The sequence below is a fragment of the Choloepus didactylus genome, chromosome 10 (genome assembly GCF_015220235.1).
Source record: "Choloepus didactylus isolate mChoDid1 chromosome 10, mChoDid1.pri, whole genome shotgun sequence".
Taxonomy (NCBI): domain Eukaryota; kingdom Metazoa; phylum Chordata; class Mammalia; order Pilosa; family Megalonychidae; genus Choloepus; species Choloepus didactylus.
The window spans coordinates 51,381,586-51,399,671 of record NC_051316.1 but is presented as its reverse complement, the minus strand read 5'-3'; the positions used below and the strand labels follow the sequence as shown (position 1 = coordinate 51,399,671).

Genomic DNA, 18,086 nt, shown 5'->3' with positions numbered 1-18,086 from the left:
CTTTCAAAACATTGTGTTTCCTAGCTCTATCCAGTAAAATGACCCAGAAATATAAGTACTTTTCTGGCTAGTGAGCACACATAGTTCCCAGTTTGTAGTTTTTACATACCGTTTTCCACTAAAGGGAGCCAGAATTACAAAAATGGTTGATTCCATGTCTGGGGTAGAAATATTTGGGTAAGTCTGTTATAATAGAAACCAATGGAGCTCAAAAAGATTACTCTTGTTGTGTCAAAAGACACACAAGGACCAGTTGTGAAGGGACTCCCATTGCCAAAGATGGGTCAATTTTAGGATGCAAAAAAATAACTACTCTTAGGATATAAAGATATCAAATATGTTTAAAGAAAAAACTCCTGGGATACAAAACAAAACAAAAACTAAAAACCAGAATAGTCACCTTTGGAGGGTACTAGGGTATAAAACTCTTTATTCTTAACACTGGTAAATAAAAGAACCAAGTGTTCACCCTTCTTTTCCTGTATGAACCTTTTTCAAAGTAATCAAATAGTTAGAAAAATTTCTTCTCTATAGATGATAGAATTAGACAACCACAATTTTACAACCTCTAATTGAAAACATATATTGGTACAATGATCATCAATAGCTACCAATATCCTCAGGTAAAATGCTGACAAAAGGGAGCATTATGATTGATGGATCTGGCTGACAACACCTGACTCCACTGATCAAACTTGACATTGCCAAAAAAGCACCAACCAGTTGTTATATGCCAATTGATATGATGCAACAGGAAGTAACAGCACCTCTAAGTCTTCTTGTTAAAAAACTGCCCCTGTTGAAGCCCCTAGATCTAACTGCCAGCTTAGAGGACATATAGGGGATAAAGGAACATAATAAATAACATCTCAGAATGTTATCAGGTACATCTAAAATACAAGAAACTCTACACAACAAATGACTCATTTTCTTCAGTGAGTAATAGGTAAGAAATAAAAAGGAGAAAAAAGCTATTACAAGTTAACAGGGAAAGACAATGCCAATCAAATGCAACATGTAGACTGTTTGGATCCTGATTTGAACAGACCATCTGAAGAAGACATTAGGATAATCAGGGAAATTAGAACAATGACTGGATTTCACATGATGTTAAGGAATTGTTCATGTTTTATATGTGCTGTTGGTATTGTTTCATGCTAAAAATGGTTCCCCTCTATCTCTTAGAAATACAAATTGAAATATTGCTGGTAAAATTATACAATTTCTGAGATTGCTTTTAAATAATCTTGTTAGGAAGTTGAGGAGAAATGGTGACAATTATTGAACTTGGATGATGAGTACATAGAGTTTATTTTAGTGTTTTTTCTATGTTTGCGTGTGTTTGAAATTTTCCTTTATAGAATTTTTTAAATTTTAAAAATAGATAAATTTAGCTTTAAGCAACCAGGTTAATTGAATTTTATAAATCATCAATTTCAGAATTTTACACCTAAATATTTTAAGTGTGCATATACATACATACCTGAAGGAATGTCATAGAATTCATAATGTTCAGTATAACTAATACAGTTAACTTGGACCCAAAATGCACTTATCTTGAAATTACCATAAATGTAATAGTCCTCATGAGAAGCCAAACTTATATTTATCAACATCCTAGAATAACTTGTAAACTAAATCTGACACTGTATTCTTTCTATCCTATCTACCTCTCACCAGGATTCTAATATTTGTTTTCTAGGTACAGCAGGTACAGACTGTGCAGCAGGTACAACATGTCTACCCAGCTCAGGTGCAGTATGTGGAAGGAAGCGATACTGTCTATACCAATGGAGCAATGTGAGTTTATGTGTCAGTCTCTTCAATTCTCCCACTTGGTTAGGAGAAAATAGTCTACTTTCTGACACTACCCACTGTTCCCAAATTGTCTTCTGTGTTTTCATAGCAATCCTTTACTAGAACAGAGTTATTTAGATTGCGCTGATATTTAGAGCCTCGTCTATGTTTTATTAGCAATGTGTGTTTACTTTTCCTCTCACTTCACCCTAGTAGAATATTCTAAGTAATTAAAATTTTTAGGTATTTAATAGTTTTCCCTTGGTCGAGAAAGAACTTATGCCCCTCGTTGGTGATCTCAATAATACCTTATAAAACCTGTACAAGTAAGATAGGTTCGTGTGTGTATAAACTAATGCAAAACCAATATATTAGGGGGATTTTTAAAAAATTTTTTAAATTAAGTACTCCACATAAAAGTGCCAGATATGCTGTAAATCTAATTTTCCTGTTTGTACCCCTCCTCCTAACTTATCTCCTTTGCCTTATTTCATTTGGGTTTTCAGCCACTGGGGTTAAGATTTAGGAAGTTATAATAAATAGAGGGATTAAGAACTATTGCAAGTCACAATGATTGTTTTCATTTACCATTTGGGTTTTCATATGTTTGCAATTTTTTTACTCAGGGTTTACCTAGAAGGAATTCAGATTCTCTCACTGATTCTTCTACCCACCACTCCTCATTGCTTCTGTGCCTCAGGATAACCTCTGCTTTCTTTATTCTTATTGTACCTACTGCTTCCTGGGGATTTCATTGATCCCCATGATGTCAACCTGTAAGCTCCACAAGGGCAGGGATTTTTGTCCATTCTAACCCCTGTGAAGTTTCTAACACCAGTAGAGCACAAGGCACATTGTGGGAGTTCAATTAATGTTATCTATTATTATTATTATAATTAAGAAACTTAAAATCCTGGCCTAACTATGTACCAGCTTTATACTCTTGGTCAAACTACACAATCATCTTAAGTTTTTAGTTTAGTATTTTTCCTTGGGAAGTGGGAAGATAATAATCTCAGTCTTCTTTGGTAGTTGTGAGGATTTGAGGAAATATATTCAAAGTAGCTAGTACATACATGAAAGCTCTTCACTGACCTTGACTCTTCTTTCCTCAATGTTTTTGATCATTGAATCTATCCATATCACCTTTGCTGTAAAACCTCCCATTACCTATAATATAAAATTCAACTCTCTACCTTGGCGTTCTCCCCATTCTTACCTGTCTAGTTTCATCTTCCACCTGTTCCAGGCACAGTCAACTTTGTCACCTCCTTCAGTCAACTTTGTCACTTCCCTAAAATGCTCCCCTTTTATGTCTCCGCGTTTTTGGTATGTGGTTTTCTCTGTTGGAATACCATTCTCTCCCTTGTCTCCTTTCTTCTTCCCAGCCCTGCCACGTCCAGCCCAGCGTGATCATTATAGACTGGCATCAAGCATCCTCTCCTGTGTGACCGTCACTCCCTGATTCTCCTCTACAGTTAATTATCCTTCCCCAGCCCTGACTTTTACTTCCAGCTTTGTACTATGAATGCCTGTTTATGTTCCCCATACTAGGAAGAACTCTTTCTGGATAAGAACTGTTGTTTTGTTGTTTCTTAACATCTACCTAGTAAAGAATTAATACATTTCTGTTACTCTAGTAAATGTACAATTCTTTACACATTTTAGACACACTGTGAATATGTTTTACCTATTTGTGGGTACGCCTAGGACCTTCTGGAGCCTGCCTTTGAAATCTTCACCATAAACCCACAATATTGTTAAAATTTTTCTCAGATAACAGAGATGCTTGCCACTCTGATTATTAGGGAAAATCATTGGGTTTCTAGACAGTGCTAGAAGTTACCCAGTTGTCAGTTATTATTTCATTCTTGCCTGTAGTATATCTGTCACAGGAACCCCAGTATAGCTAGAGGTCTATGAATATTTTTTTTTCAAATACAACTTTTTTTTTTTTTTTCAGCTTAATCCAGTCCCATCTTTGTGCATTTAACACCCAGTTTGATCTACTGGTTCAAAGACATCCTAGGTAAAACCATAATAGCCCCTCACTGGAGGGCTAAGTTACCACTCTGTCATCTATATCTATAGCGTTTAATCTTACATTCATTATAACATTCTGTCAGCTGAGAATCCCAGAAATTCTGACAAATAGAGGTTTAAACATGATAGAGCGGTTATTTTTCTCAGGTAATATGTCTGCAAATCACTGGCACTATGTGGTGCAATATAAAATAAGCCTTATGGAGAAAATCTTACAACTGACATATAACAGAGGGATCATAGCTGAATTGGATGTACCATGGAAATTGCTCCAGTAGTAGGACTCTGCCCCTATAATGTGGTATATATTTCATGGAGCAAAGGCAGGGAATGTATAACTGGGTATGTGATATTAGAGCTTTCTTGTAGAAAAATATACCCTGCTTAGAACAGGGGGTGGGTGCCTCTGGAACCTAGCTTCTACTATCTGCCTCTTCTTCCATTGAGCTAAATCAGACCTGCTGAGCTAGCTTGTTACTAAGCCATCAAAGATGACAGGAAATGAGCCTTTAGAACCATCCAGAGGTATGTTTTTTCCTGTTGTGCTGACATTGGCTTAGCAGGTCAAGAATTTTAGTGTCAAGCTTTTTTTGGCATGGTCATAAGATATCTGCTTTAGTTCCACCCATCATATCTACATTCCAGGCGGCAAAAAGGGGAAAGGTGGAAGATGTTAGAAGAGGCTTTCCCAAAAAAAACCCCGGCTGACTTTTACTTTCATCTCATTGGCCAGGACTGTATCACATAATAATGGCTAGCTGCAAGGGAATTTGGGAATGTGAGTTTGTAGCTTTCATGCCTATATGGTAGAAGAAGGTGAGGGAAAAGGGCAGTTGGCATGGGTATTGAGAGAGTTAACCCTACAGTATCTATCATGGTCACTTGTCATTTTGTGTTGGTTGAAGGTGGAGTGGAGAGAGTAGACACTGCTACAAACCAGTGTGTGACCCTGTGTGTTACCTGTTTTAGTTTCCTAGCTGCTAAAACAAATACCATACAGTGCGTTTCCTTAAACAATGAGAATTTATTGGCCCACGGTTTTGAGGCTAGGAGAAGTTTAAAATTGAGGTGCCAGCAAGGCAATGCTTTCTTCCCAAAGTGTGTGGCTTTCTGGGGCTGGCTGCCAGTGATCCTTAGTCCTAGCGTTTTCTCTCACTTGGCAATGCACATTGCAGCCTCTCCTGGCTTCTCTCTTCATCTGACTTTCACTCTGCTTATAAAGGATTGAGTAATCTGGATTAAAGCCCAACCTAATTCAGTTGGGCCACACTTTGACTGGAATAACATGTTGAAGAGATCTTGTTTACAGTGGGTCCGCACCCACCAGAATGTGGACCAAGACCAACAATGTATTCAAACTGTGGTACACAATTCAGTTCACCACAGTCAGCCCTCTGGACCCCCAAAAGACATGTTCTTCTCTCATGCAAAATACATTCATTCCGTCACAACATCCCAAAAGCCTTAAGTCATTTCAGTAGCAATGCTAAATACAAAAAAAAAAAACATTACTCAACCTATCTGCTTACCTTTTTCATCTGTGAAATGGAGATAATTTGCGTATCAAAAGTACTTTCATAGCATCTGAGAAATAGTAAGTACTCAGTAAACATTAGCTCTTATTGTAATATTATGTCCTATAATTATTTGTTTACATTTTTCTCTCCTACCTTATGATTCTGAATTCTGTGTATTGTATGCACATGTCTAAATTATCCCGTCACTGCACTTAGGATCTTCCACATAGTAAGTAAATATGAGATGAGCGAATTCATTCTTTCAAGAAATCTTAGAAAACTAGTATCTCCAAAGTTGACCCTTTTAAATTATGGAGCCCATTTAAGTGCAGAAATTATTCAAGATAAAATATCTAGTATGAACGTGTATTTTCTATGGCTTGCTAGCTCAGTTTGTTAGATCCTGACTAATGAGGTCTAGGTCATGAGTTCATTTGCCACAAAGTCTAATTAGCTTTGAACTGATCTGTGGGCCCAGATTAAATCCCCAAATCCAGTCAGTCTTGTCAAAAATTTGCACCCTTGGCCAAGCAAGAGAAGATGCATCCTTAGAAATCTTTTATTACTATCAAGTGTAATTTTTATCTACAGGTTCTATAGCATCATTTTCATATTTACTAAAGAAAGATCATTGTGTTGCCATGAATTATACTCAAAACTTCCATAGCTAGAGGTCTGTGAATATTTTTTTCAATAAGACATTTTTCCCAGCTTAATCTGTTCCAATCTCTCTGAAATTTTGTAGTTCTGACATTTGTCTACATACAATTTTTGTCTCTCTTGTTTGTTTTAGGGACTTTATTCTTTCTCTTTTTATCTGATATACCCCTATGTGTATTAGGAGAGAGTATTCTATATTCTTCTATTTTACCACATTCCTTTACTAGCCAGTTGTGTTTGGTCCCTGACTGGGATCACAGTTAGATTCCCACTTCTATGAGATTATAAATGCATTTTTTGGCTAATAATACTCTCAGAAGATAGAGACTCTGATCTTTTATCATGAACTTTCAAGCACCAATATCTGGCCCTGTGTGTGCTTAGTAAGTACTGTTTCACTGATGCTGGTGTTAACCAGCATCCCCTTGCCAAGTAGCCATAATGCATGGGGTCTCACTCAAAAAGTGATGATAGCCCTCACAGAGATGTATCATCACTTATGCAAAATATATAATCATTATGATTTGATGATAGTAAAGTGTTTACCTGGTTCTCACTGTGAGTATGGGCAATTACTGCCATCGTGACAGGTTTCACAGTGTGAGTTAGTGAAGGAGCTTATATTTCATGGAATAATTGAGACTGCTCTAAAGTGCTGGGTGTTGAAGTACTATAGCTGTTTACTCAAGGGAAAAGGTAAATTAATTCATGTTACTCCTGTTTATTTTATCTTTGCTTCTGTAGGAAGACAGTCTATACCTATATCTATATAATATTTTTTGCATTAATTTTCCCAACAGGTTTTCACAAAGGATGAATCGTGGTCTTGTCCATTTCCTTGTGATCTCTAAGGCATTTAGAGTACTATGGTTAACCAAGTTGGGAATATTGGAAACCATGTAGAAATGGTCCATTTCAATCAAAAGATCTTGGTAGATCTAAGAAATTAAGTTTTTTAAATGTAGTTTTTTCTTTCCCTCATTCTTTTTTCTATTCATGCCTCTCCCATCCCACTCCTCTTATCTGGCTAGATAGAAAGAAAAACAGCATACTATAACATGGTGAAATTAAGAACTCTTTTTCATTTTCAAGGATTATCTTAAATCAACCACTTTGAAGCTGGTCCAAGGTTTAGAGGTGATCAAAGTTTTAAAATGTGAAAGTGTATGGGTATCTGTCATAATAAGGTTTCTTATAATCTGTCCTATTTTCCATATATTTTATAAAAATTTCATAAGGAGCCTTAAAAGGGATACACTTCAAGTTCTTTTTTTCTCTGTAAGTAAAATATGGAGTTGCAATACTTTCAGGTGAAGTTTATGCTTTCTCGGTACGTATCAGGTGGTCTCTGCTTAGGCTAAATGCTTATATGAAATGTCTGTAATTGAGATGGAGAGGATGTTTTCTTCACATATGCTTCTACTGGATATACATTCAAATTGCTATAGGATTTGGTTTGTGAATCCACTTGTCATTTGTATTTCAGCAAGTATTTCACTGGTTACATAGGAAGACCTCTTGGAGAAACAACTGCCCTTTTGCAGAAAAGAGCATGTCACTCTTTCCCCAGTTAGAGATAGACCCATTTTGTTAATGACAGAAAAACTCCCGCCTCTCCAAAAACCATTCTGTTTTCTCAGAATGTCAGAGTTGGGAAAGTTATGGAGATCACTTATTACAGTCCTTCCAATTTAGTGGTGAGTAAACTGAGGCCCAGAGAGGTACAATAACTTGCCCAGCTAGTTAGTGTCTAGAGTTTGTATCTTCTGACTCTCAACGCATAGTCCTTTCCAATGACCTGTAGATACTAGTGTTTTGATCCTGAGTTGTTTTGAGGAATGGAGGTTAAGTAAATTAGCTGTATAACCTCAGGCGTATAACATATTTGCACTTAAATTTCCTAATCTTTGAAATGGGGATTTATAGTTAAGAGCATTACTTTATAACCAAGTCAAGTTCAGGATGGGAAGGATGGTAATGAGGGGTAGGAAGTGGGAGATTTGTATTGTCTGGAAAAGAATATACACTTTTTCTATAATTGCTCTTAATAAAACAAACTGTAAAGGTAAAGCTTGATAAAAATTCTTGTCTGCTGGAATAAATATTCAGAAGCTAGAATGTGAAATCTTTGTGGGGGTATAAATTTTTAAAAGGTTGGGAATCATGGTATTGTGCCTTACAAAGAGACTGATGTTTTCCAGGATATGAGTATAATTGCCCAGCTATATAGAGTCTAAGGCTGGTTCACAGAGGGTGAGCTTCTTAATGACCAGATGGTTCTCAAGAGTATGGCACCAACAAATCTTAGTCCGGCCCTCGGAAGCAGTCAGACTAATAGATGTGTCTCTCAGGTAGTGCTTCAAGGCCCCAGACTGCCCTTCATTTCAACACTGTCTGGCACTGAGTAGGGGTTGTACCACCTACCTTGCTTGGACTTAGCACTCTTCTTAGCCTCAAACATACTCACAAGCTTTAGCTTCTTTCATCCTTTTTAAAAAGTCCCACTCAACATTATATCCATCCATAATAAGTGCCTTATTTCTTCATTTCTCTCCATAGTAAAGCCTTTCAGGATCTACTACATATTTAGGCTGGCTTCTTTATCCACATTCCAGTGAAACTGGTTTTACTAAAGTCATTGGTGATCTGTGGTTTGCTAAATCTAATAGACATTCTTCTAGGTTAAATTTACTTAATCTCTAGCAGTCAACTAGTTAGCCACTGTGTCCTTAAATCACCATCTACTTTTGGCTTCTCTGACTTTATATTCTCCTATTTTCTTCCTACCTTTTTGGCTCCCCCTCAGTCTTATTTTCTGACCAAATACTTTTTCTTTGGCCTAAGCTCCAGAAGGAAATCTATATGTTTAGTTATATCTTCATCCCAACTCTTTCCTATCTTGGGACCTTTCGCACTTCGTGTGTTTGCTCTTCCCATGTACCTTCACATCTGCTTACTTCTTTTCTTCACATTCTTCAGTTCCCAACCTAAATGGAGACTCATTGGAGAGGCCTTTCCTGACTACCTTATCTAAAGTAGGTTTTCCGTACTATTCTGTAACATAGGCCACATTTCTTCCACAACACTTATGATTACCATTCCCTTGTCTATATATTTTTACTTAACTTTTGTTTGTCTTTGCCCCATTAGATTGTAAGCCTTATGTGGGCAGGGACCTTGTTGGTGCCCTATCTGTCTCTAACATCTATATGGTAGGTGCTCAATCTCTATTTGTTGAATGAATTAAATTAAGGATAGCATTTTTGATAGGTGAGACAGGATCAGGCTGCTTGGTAGTTTTAAGTCCGAGGGAAAAAGAAATGAACTGAATCTGGAGATGGTGCTGACATCACACGGTCCCTCCCCTCCCTTCCCCTGGTGTAAATCTTTTTGGGACTTATGCATGTGTATATGGTTCCTCAGTTCTGTTTGTAAATTTAGAACAGAGGCTTTGGATCAGAATGTTTTGGAATGTCATTTCTACAAAAGTTGATTTAAGTCCATGTGCACTTCCCTGACCTCTGTTGTCAGAGCAGATGACCAGTATTTCTACTTATTATGTGCACCTTTTCATGTATGCTTCAAAAACCATTAACAGCAGTGTAAATTTTGGTAATGCTTTCTTGGGTGGCTGACATAGAATGTAAAACTCCCTTTGTAACTATTAGTAGACTTTGAATTTTTTTTTTAATTCAAATAGACTACTACAACTAATAAGTTGTGAAACAGCACTTTTTTTCCTTCGTACCAGAGAAAATTGGGCTTCACATTTTCACTATCCTCTACTACAGTGGTTCTCAAAGTGTATTTCCCAGAATAGCAGCTTGTTAGAAATGCCACCTTTCAGTCCCCACCCCAGTTCTACTGAATCAGAAACTTTAGGGTTGGAGCCAGTAGTCTATGATTTAACAAGCCTCCAGGTGCTTCTGATGCACATTCAAGTGTGAGTACCACCCGTCTACTGTATGTAGAAATAACGAACTTGGAAGCAAAATGAAGTGTAAATGTCCAGATGTCCGTACCTAATGATGATAGGATGATAACAGTTTAAAGTTATGATTCCAATACTCTGTACATTAGCTACATATATACTAATGAAAATACTACATATGAATGAGAAAGCCCAATTAGTTACTACAAGAATTATTATTGACTTTTAATGTTCATTCTGGCATTTCCTACATTGTAGATGTAGCAATAGCTCAATAAATGCTTTTATATTTTGTTATAGCAGTTATAGTTAGAGAAATAGATATGTCTTCTGAATTTAAAGCAAGGCACATAATTTATTATTAAGTAGTATTTACTAATTTCCATGTAAACTAGTTTCCTTTTTTTTTTTTTAATTTTTGGGTAATAATAAGAGGTTACATGCCATGTTACTTGATTTCCTTCCTGACGTTCTGTTTTCCCTTTGATGTCATTCACAAAATAGACATGTCACATTTCTGGTGTATCTTCTCCCTTTGATCTGACTTGGTTGGAGCCTTCATGAGAAGATCTGTTTTGAAACTCAAATAGAAGTTCATGCTGGCCAGCCAGAGGTTATATACCGTATGAGTGCAATTTGCTGATGTTTCCAGATAACAGTTACTTCTCTGCAGGGCTTTGGTGGCCCACCTAAAAACCTCATAGTGGTAAACTGTTTAAGACAGAGGTCTTGGGTACAGACAACAAAAACCAACTGGGGCTGATTTAAGCAAAACAAGGAATTTATGACAGGATACACATGGCTCACAGAATTTCCAGGAGACTCAAGCTGGACAAAAAACAGGTACAGAGCAGGTCTAGGCAGCAGACAGACCATAGACAAAGCATACTACAGAAGCAGCCCAGTGAGGACACCACGCTACTGCAGGCATCCCAAATACTGCCTGCATTGCCATCGTTGGACAGTGACCATGGCTGCCACTGGTAAATGGGTGTGGCTGCCACAACCTGCCACGGTTGCCGTTTTTTTATGTCACCAGCTCCTGATTTAAGGCAAATGCATCTGATCATTTGAACCCTAAGCCAATTTCCTCTACCCTATTTGTAAAAGAATTGGGAAAGTGAGTATTTGGCCTTCTGGGTCTTATAGTTGGAAGTGAAATCTGCCTCCCACCAACATTCACAAGTTAAGGAATTGATTTTATGACCCCTACTGAATCATGAGCCATAGCTTAAAATATATTTGTTTGTACTGCCTTGCATTTTAGTTTTTTACATACTTCTTTAATCTCATTTCTTCTCATTCATCATATCCAGCCCCTCTAACCAGAATTCTGATTTCTTCCTGAATACCAGGATGTTTCCTGTTTCCTATATTGTGGCTATTGTACATGCTGTATTCCCTTCCTGATATATTCTTCTCCCTGTTTTCCATAGGGATGACTCCTTTTCATTTTTTTGTTTCAATCTAAATATCTCTCCTTCAGATGTAATATTCCTTGATTACCCTATCTAATGTGCCAACCTCCCATTTATTCTGCTTCATTATTCTATTTTTTTCTCAGCACTTAAGAAAACTTATAATTGTGTTATTTCTTTTCTTATTTTTGACCATCTAATCCTTGATGGTAGAGGCCATATCTGTTTTGTTTCTTTCATTCCGGCTGCTGGTAGATGCTTAGTCAATACTTCTTAAAAGAATGTCTCCAGAAGACCCCCAAAACAGTAAAACATTATGGATGGATGAGTAGAAAAATAGGGGAAGGAAACAAACAGACTAAGGTACCCAGTGTTCTTTTTTACTTCAGTTGCTCTTTTTCACTTTAATTATTATTCTTGTTATTTTTGTGTGTGTGCTAATGAAGGTGTCAGGGATTGATTTAGGTGATGAATGTACAACTATGTAATGGTACTGTGAACAATCGAATGTACGATTTGTTTTGTATGACTGTGTGGTATGTGAATATATCTCAATAAAATGAAGATAAAAAAGAAAATATAATATCATATTATTGTATTATAATATAATATTATAAGATAATGATCAACATTACTATATTCTAGCCTCATAAATTTTACAGTGTGAAATTTGCAAGCTATTTTATTTCCTTAATTTATCACTTACACACCATTGCTTACTTTTTTAATTGACTTGCTTATTGGTGGAGAATATTCAAAACCTGGGTGAAATACAAAACACATAATTTAGAGGTATTATATAACGTCTGAAGCTAAAGAAAACAGAAAAAATTGGTTATAGCTGAGGTAAACTGACATAATCATCCTAGTGAAAAAGTTAGCAGGGAATATTCAAGGACAAGCTTAGCCAGTGTCTATGCCAAGGCATGATGGGATGCAAATATCACTAATTGACTGAATTCTATGGATCAGAGTCTTAACATTTACACCAAACCTTATAATATAGTCAGCTATGGAGAAGCTTCTGTGTGCAAATATGTGCATGTATGTGTGTTTACTTTCAGTATCAGATACATAACACAGACCAATGGAAAGATTTCTCTTCTGCTATAAGAATAATGTGACACATAATTATCATGCTCTAGACTATAGCAATCAGTACAGAGCAAACAAAATGAACACAGCAGCTTCTTTTAAATGTGAACAGAATTGTTTGGAATTTAGCTGTTTTAGGAATCTACAGTCCAGAAATAGTTAGCTACTTTCATCTGATATGCCAAAATTTGAGTAATTTTTGAAAATATGTTTGGAAATTTCAGTGGAAAATAGTGTGCAAGCAGTAGCGCATATGCAGGATGTATTTATTATACAACATGAATGAAAAACTGATTTGAGCTATCAGAATCACAGAATCATGATTTCTGGTACCTAATAAAGAGCTGTTTGTTTTTGCTATTGGTGCATCTTCTTTTTGTAAATTCTTTGGTGTTAATTCAGGAGCTTAGAGCATTTGGACTTACAGACATGGAAAAGATCTTTACAGGTTACCTGAGCATGGCTCTGGCTCTGGCTTGAGACAGGGCTCCAACAAGTGAGTTAATTCTTGTCTTCTTAACTTGAAAGTATAATGGCTAAGGATATTATGGTCTGCCTCTGTTACCCAATCCAATGTTTAGAAGCTGTCTCTGTTTACCATTGCAAATGTATATTTGTAATAGACAATTCATAACGCTTTTTCTCCTAACATGCAAGTCTTTTCTTTCCTGGAAATTTCCAGTCTTTGCACCAATGTGTGCTTATGCAGTAGTCACGCCTCTTCTGCATAGAGCCATGGGGCAGGATTGAGTCATGGGGACGGCTTATGGATTAGGCATATTTTTTAGTGGCTACCTCCCTTCTGTTGTTCTTTGATCATTTTCTACCTCCAACTAGAGGGCAATAAGAGAATTATAGTAGTCGGTTTTGCTTTTTACTGCCATATTTTCATACTGGCTCAAGAACTGTATGTAGATTTTACATATCTGTGATGCATTTGTTTACATTACTGTTGTTCAATGAAAACTAATTAAATAAAGGGGATATGTTCCAAAGATGGAGTGATTCAAATTTCTTTTGTGATGGGGGTAGCAACTTCAATGATCATAGAACTTCTAAAACCCAAGTGTGTGGCCGTAAGCATCCTCTCAGATGATCCCATCTTTTCCATCTCTCTTTAACCATTCAGCTCCTTCACTGAAGATCCTATTCTGGATAAGAGAGGAGAGTAATGTGGTGCTAAGGTATAAGGAAATCCCAAAGGGCAAAAGAAAGCTCATTTGGCCCCTTTACCATCTTAGTGTTAGGAAAATTCCCCAGTAGTTATTTACCCCTATCATTGACATACATAAAATGGATATATGGAAGTCAAGTTTTTTATAATATTGTGGATGAAAGCATGGGTTCAGTTCCAAATCCATGATATACCAGCTACTTAACCTACCCATATTATTCACCTTATCTGTGAAATAGGAATTATAGCAGTACCTACCTCACAGAGTTGTGATGAATAGTAAATGAGTTTATACCTGAAAAGCACATAGGATTGTGCTTTTTGTGTAATAAATGTTCAGTAAATAATAAAGATCATTACCTATAATTAGTTTTTATTTGTGAGATCAAATTACTAATAGGGGACATGTTTTATCATTTTGCAACGGGGCTGTGAAAGGGAAAGCCAACACTATGTCCTGCATCTGTCAAAGTATTTATTATCCTGTATCTGTTTGTATACCTTACATGGCTATACTTAAATACCAGAATTAGATTGTGTTATTTTAATGAAAGTTAAGTTGGGTCACTGTCATATTCAATGTACATAAATGACTGCATTTTTGTTTTTATCTAAATTTGAAATCCAATGGCTGTCATTTTATTTTATTTTTTATTAAATAAATATTTCATGAAAGAAATATATAAATGAGATATTGAATTGGGAAATACAGCATTGATGGGAAGAATTGAATCATTTGTATTTCAAATGGTATTTTTTTTTTTTTATTTGTAAAAAAAATATTCTCTCTGGGTATATTTGTATTCCCACTTAAACTGAAATTTATTCCTCAATCTGCTATGGCTCTTTTGGAAAGCAACAACTTTAACCAATGTGGAATACCTCCATAACACTTACTATTATCATTATTGTTATTTTACTAAAAGTTTACATTATAAGTTTTGTTGGGTTAAAAGTACCTTTTGGTACAGAAAATCTTGGAATAATTTAGCATAATTTCTTATTTAAGTTTTAACAAAACCAAAAAGGATTTGTGTTTTAGAGACTTGTGGAACTGGTTAATATATCAAATGTACTTTTTAATACATTTATATTGTTATTTGCTGACTATTTAATGTATTCATTATCTGCCAACAACTGTGTTAATTGTTGATGGTACATATGGGAATAAAAATAATTAGTTGGGAATATGAATACATGAGGACATTAACAATAAGGGTATTGAGTGCTATATTTCAGGTGTGCATAGGGTGTTAGGAAAGTACAGAGGACTAAACATCAGAGCCCTGCAAGGGGTGGCCATGGAGGCAAGGGGTTCAAAGAAATAACTGTGAATTATGATGATGCTTGAGCTGAGAATTTAAGGATGTTTGGGATAAGGAAGGGTATTGAAGGCATTCTAGGCAAAGGAAACTGTGTGCAGCAAGGCAGGGAGGCCAGAGAGCAAAGCAATTTAGGTGGACCCGCAGAAAGGTCACTGTGGTATGAGTGAAGGAAGCATTTGAGGACATGACTGGCATCGAGTCCACAGATTCTGTAGGCACCAGCCCTGGAAGGTCCTTACAAGGCAGGTTGAGGATTTTGGCCTTTGTTCAGAAGGCAAGGGGGAATCATGAAAACGTTTTTAAGAATTAAATTTTATTTTCATATTTGCATTTCAGAAGAATTCTCCTGGAAGCAGAGTTAAAGACAGATTGGAAAAAGAGTCTGAATAGAGGAAGGAAAACCAGTTAGGAGGCAATTATCATAGAGGACATTATGAGTTAAGGCAGTGAGTACGAGAATGGAAAGTAGACTGAGAATTATTTAGAAGATAAAATTGATAAGACTTAGTGACTGATGTCAGTCTGAGTGAAGAGGGAGTTGACAGTTATTTCCAAAGCTGAGAAGAGTGATGCTACCCTCCTCTGAATGGAGGAATATAGGAGAAGGGGCAAAAAAAATGGGGAATTACTTCTTAGTCATAGGTTGAATTTCACATATGGGGCTTCCCATGTGTCATGCAATTTCCTAGTAGAGCTAGCTGGTTGGCTGTTAGAAACCTAGATTTAAAATTCTGGAGCTATAACTAGAAAGAAAAAAGAGAGGATATATTAATCTATATAAAATTGTTTACTATGAGCATGTATATGGTCCCATAGTATGTGGTGAAAATGTATGTTCTGCATAAAAATAAGAGCTAAAGATGGAAACCTCAGAAAATACCAGTATATAAGGTGTCATAAAAATAGAGACTCCGAAAGTTTCTTGCAAGATAGTGGTAAAAAATGTCAAAAAGTGAAAAAGAAATGCCGTAGAAATTAAAAAAAAAAAAAAAAAAAAAAAAAAGGAGAGGTTAAGACAGAGAGAACTTAATATACATACATAGGAAATGTCTGAAAATTACATGCCAAATTGTCAGTAGTGGCAAGGTCTGGGAGGTGGGGTTGAAGAGAATGTCAAAAGAACTGGGAATTTTAATTTTTAACCCTATACCCTTTGGTATTATAAAATTATATTATGCCTCTCTATACTATTTTGACAACTGCTTATGAGCTGAGAATTATTTCAAAATAAAAAGCTAAAAAAGTTATTTTAATATGCAGGTTTTATATTCAGTTGAAAATACAAAATAAATCAATCAAATAAGTTTAATCACAACAGAAAAAAGAGGGAAAGGGCAACATGGAGTGGTCAATAATGTCATACTACAGATAGGTTAAAGAAGATAAAGAATGACAGGAGCATTTTAGCTTGGTATTTAGATTTGGTCACAAGTGATCTTATTAAAAACAGTTTTAATGAAAGGCTAAGGGTAGAAGCCTGATTGCAGATGTTGGGAAGTAGAAAGTGAGGACATGAAGAGGTGGCAAGAGAAGAAACTTCACTGTGAAAGGAGAGAAAGAGATACTAGATAGGGATTTAGGATCCAAGGTGAGTGAACTATTTGCTCAAGATCCTTATGATGGCAAAAAAAGACCCATCCTAGCTGCTTAGCCATGAAGGTTTATTGCAAGCCACCCAGGATGGTCAAGTAGCATATGGGTAGTTGACTTGTCAGCCCCCTGTCATTCCAGATCCTAGCTTTTCTAAGACTGGGGGTTGCAGAAGGTTTTAAAGGAATCAAAGAAGTTGTTCAACAAGATTTCTTGGCAGGAAGAAACCTGAGCTTATTTATAGAGTGGAGGTAGGCAACAGTAGAGGGCAAGAGCTCTCAAGTATAGCAAAGAGTTGAAGTACTTATTGACGTTATGTATGTTTAATTTGAAGGTAAGGCCAACTATATCTGGGAATGAAGTTTCAGGCAAAATGCAAAACTTGCCGTGCTCCAAAGGCAAAGCTGATACATTTTAAAGATACATTCACACTAGAAAAATTAAATAAAAGGATATAAATAAGGAAGTAAATTTCTTCTTTCTTTTCTTCTTCTTCTTCTGAAGCCGAACAACAACTTATCCTTACACAGAAACGCAGATGTACAGCCAAAACACTGGAGGGAATTACTTTGATACTCAAGGGAGTTCTGCACAGGTGACCACCGTGGTCTCGTCCCACAGTATGGTGGGCACCGGTGGGATTCAGATGGGTGTCACCGGAGGACAACTCATCAGCAGCTCTGGAGGAACCTATCTGATTGGCAATTCAATGGAGAATTCTGGTCACTCAGTAACACACACAACTCGGGCCTCCCCAGCTACAGTAAGTATTTGAGTTTTAACTTCTTAATTTAGTTTCTTAGTAGCTTCTATTGTTACATTCTCTTCTGTAGGGGGAAAAGAACAACACAGACAGGGCTGGGAAAGAATATGTTTAGTATTGTGGTGTTACTCAGTACGTAGTGTATGTAGTATTACACAGAATGTTACTGATACATATGCTCCCACCATACATGAATTAGGAAGTACCTATTAATAATAGGAAGTATGAGAGGTAATTCTTATTCATTAAACTGCTGATTTTAATAGGCTTTCTTCAGTAGTACTAAGTAAAATGCTTTAAATTTCTATGGAAAGAACTTTTATATTGTGCTGAAGTACGACCAGGAAATAATACAGAGAGTAAAATTTGGTTGAGAATTTTCATGTCTTTCAACAGTAGTATTTTTGCTTGTTCATCCCTAGATATATTATCTTATCATGGGCAGCATTTCCCAAACCTTAGACTTTTACATTTTGCCATATCTGTATTCCAACTGTATAATTATTTACTTAATAAATATTTTAAATTGACTCACTTTTAAAATAGGAAACAATGTATAATTTGTTCTAATGCACATTAAAGTCAATACATAAAGAGTAAAATTAAAAATGTTAGCCCATGTGCCATATGTGAAGTCATTTTGCATTCTACCAGGGATATACTTCGGGAAGTTCCAATCTAGGTGGTTCCAATGAAAAACAGTTGTGTTGGCTCTGATCATATATAGGAGCAAATAAATATTTTAGGAGCAGATCTGCATATTTGAGCTTTCA

The 18,086-nt window shown here is 36.2% G+C and overlaps 1 protein-coding gene across 6 annotated transcripts in view; it reads left to right on the top strand.

The window, feature by feature from the left end:
- Positions 1–18,086, top strand: part of RFX3 (regulatory factor X3) — a 364,760-nt gene that overhangs the window by 225,015 nt on the left and 121,659 nt on the right. For all 6 annotated transcript variants that reach the window (XR_005210807.1, XM_037798627.1, XM_037798629.1 and 3 more), the window contains exons 3-4: positions 1,703–1,800; positions 17,055–17,313. Coding sequence is in view for 5 of the 6 variants with exons in the window: in XM_037798627.1 (XP_037654555.1) it covers positions 1,703–1,800; positions 17,055–17,313 (357 nt within the window). In the remaining variant the exon portion in view is untranslated. The remainder of the gene's footprint in view (positions 1–1,702; positions 1,801–17,054; positions 17,314–18,086) is intronic.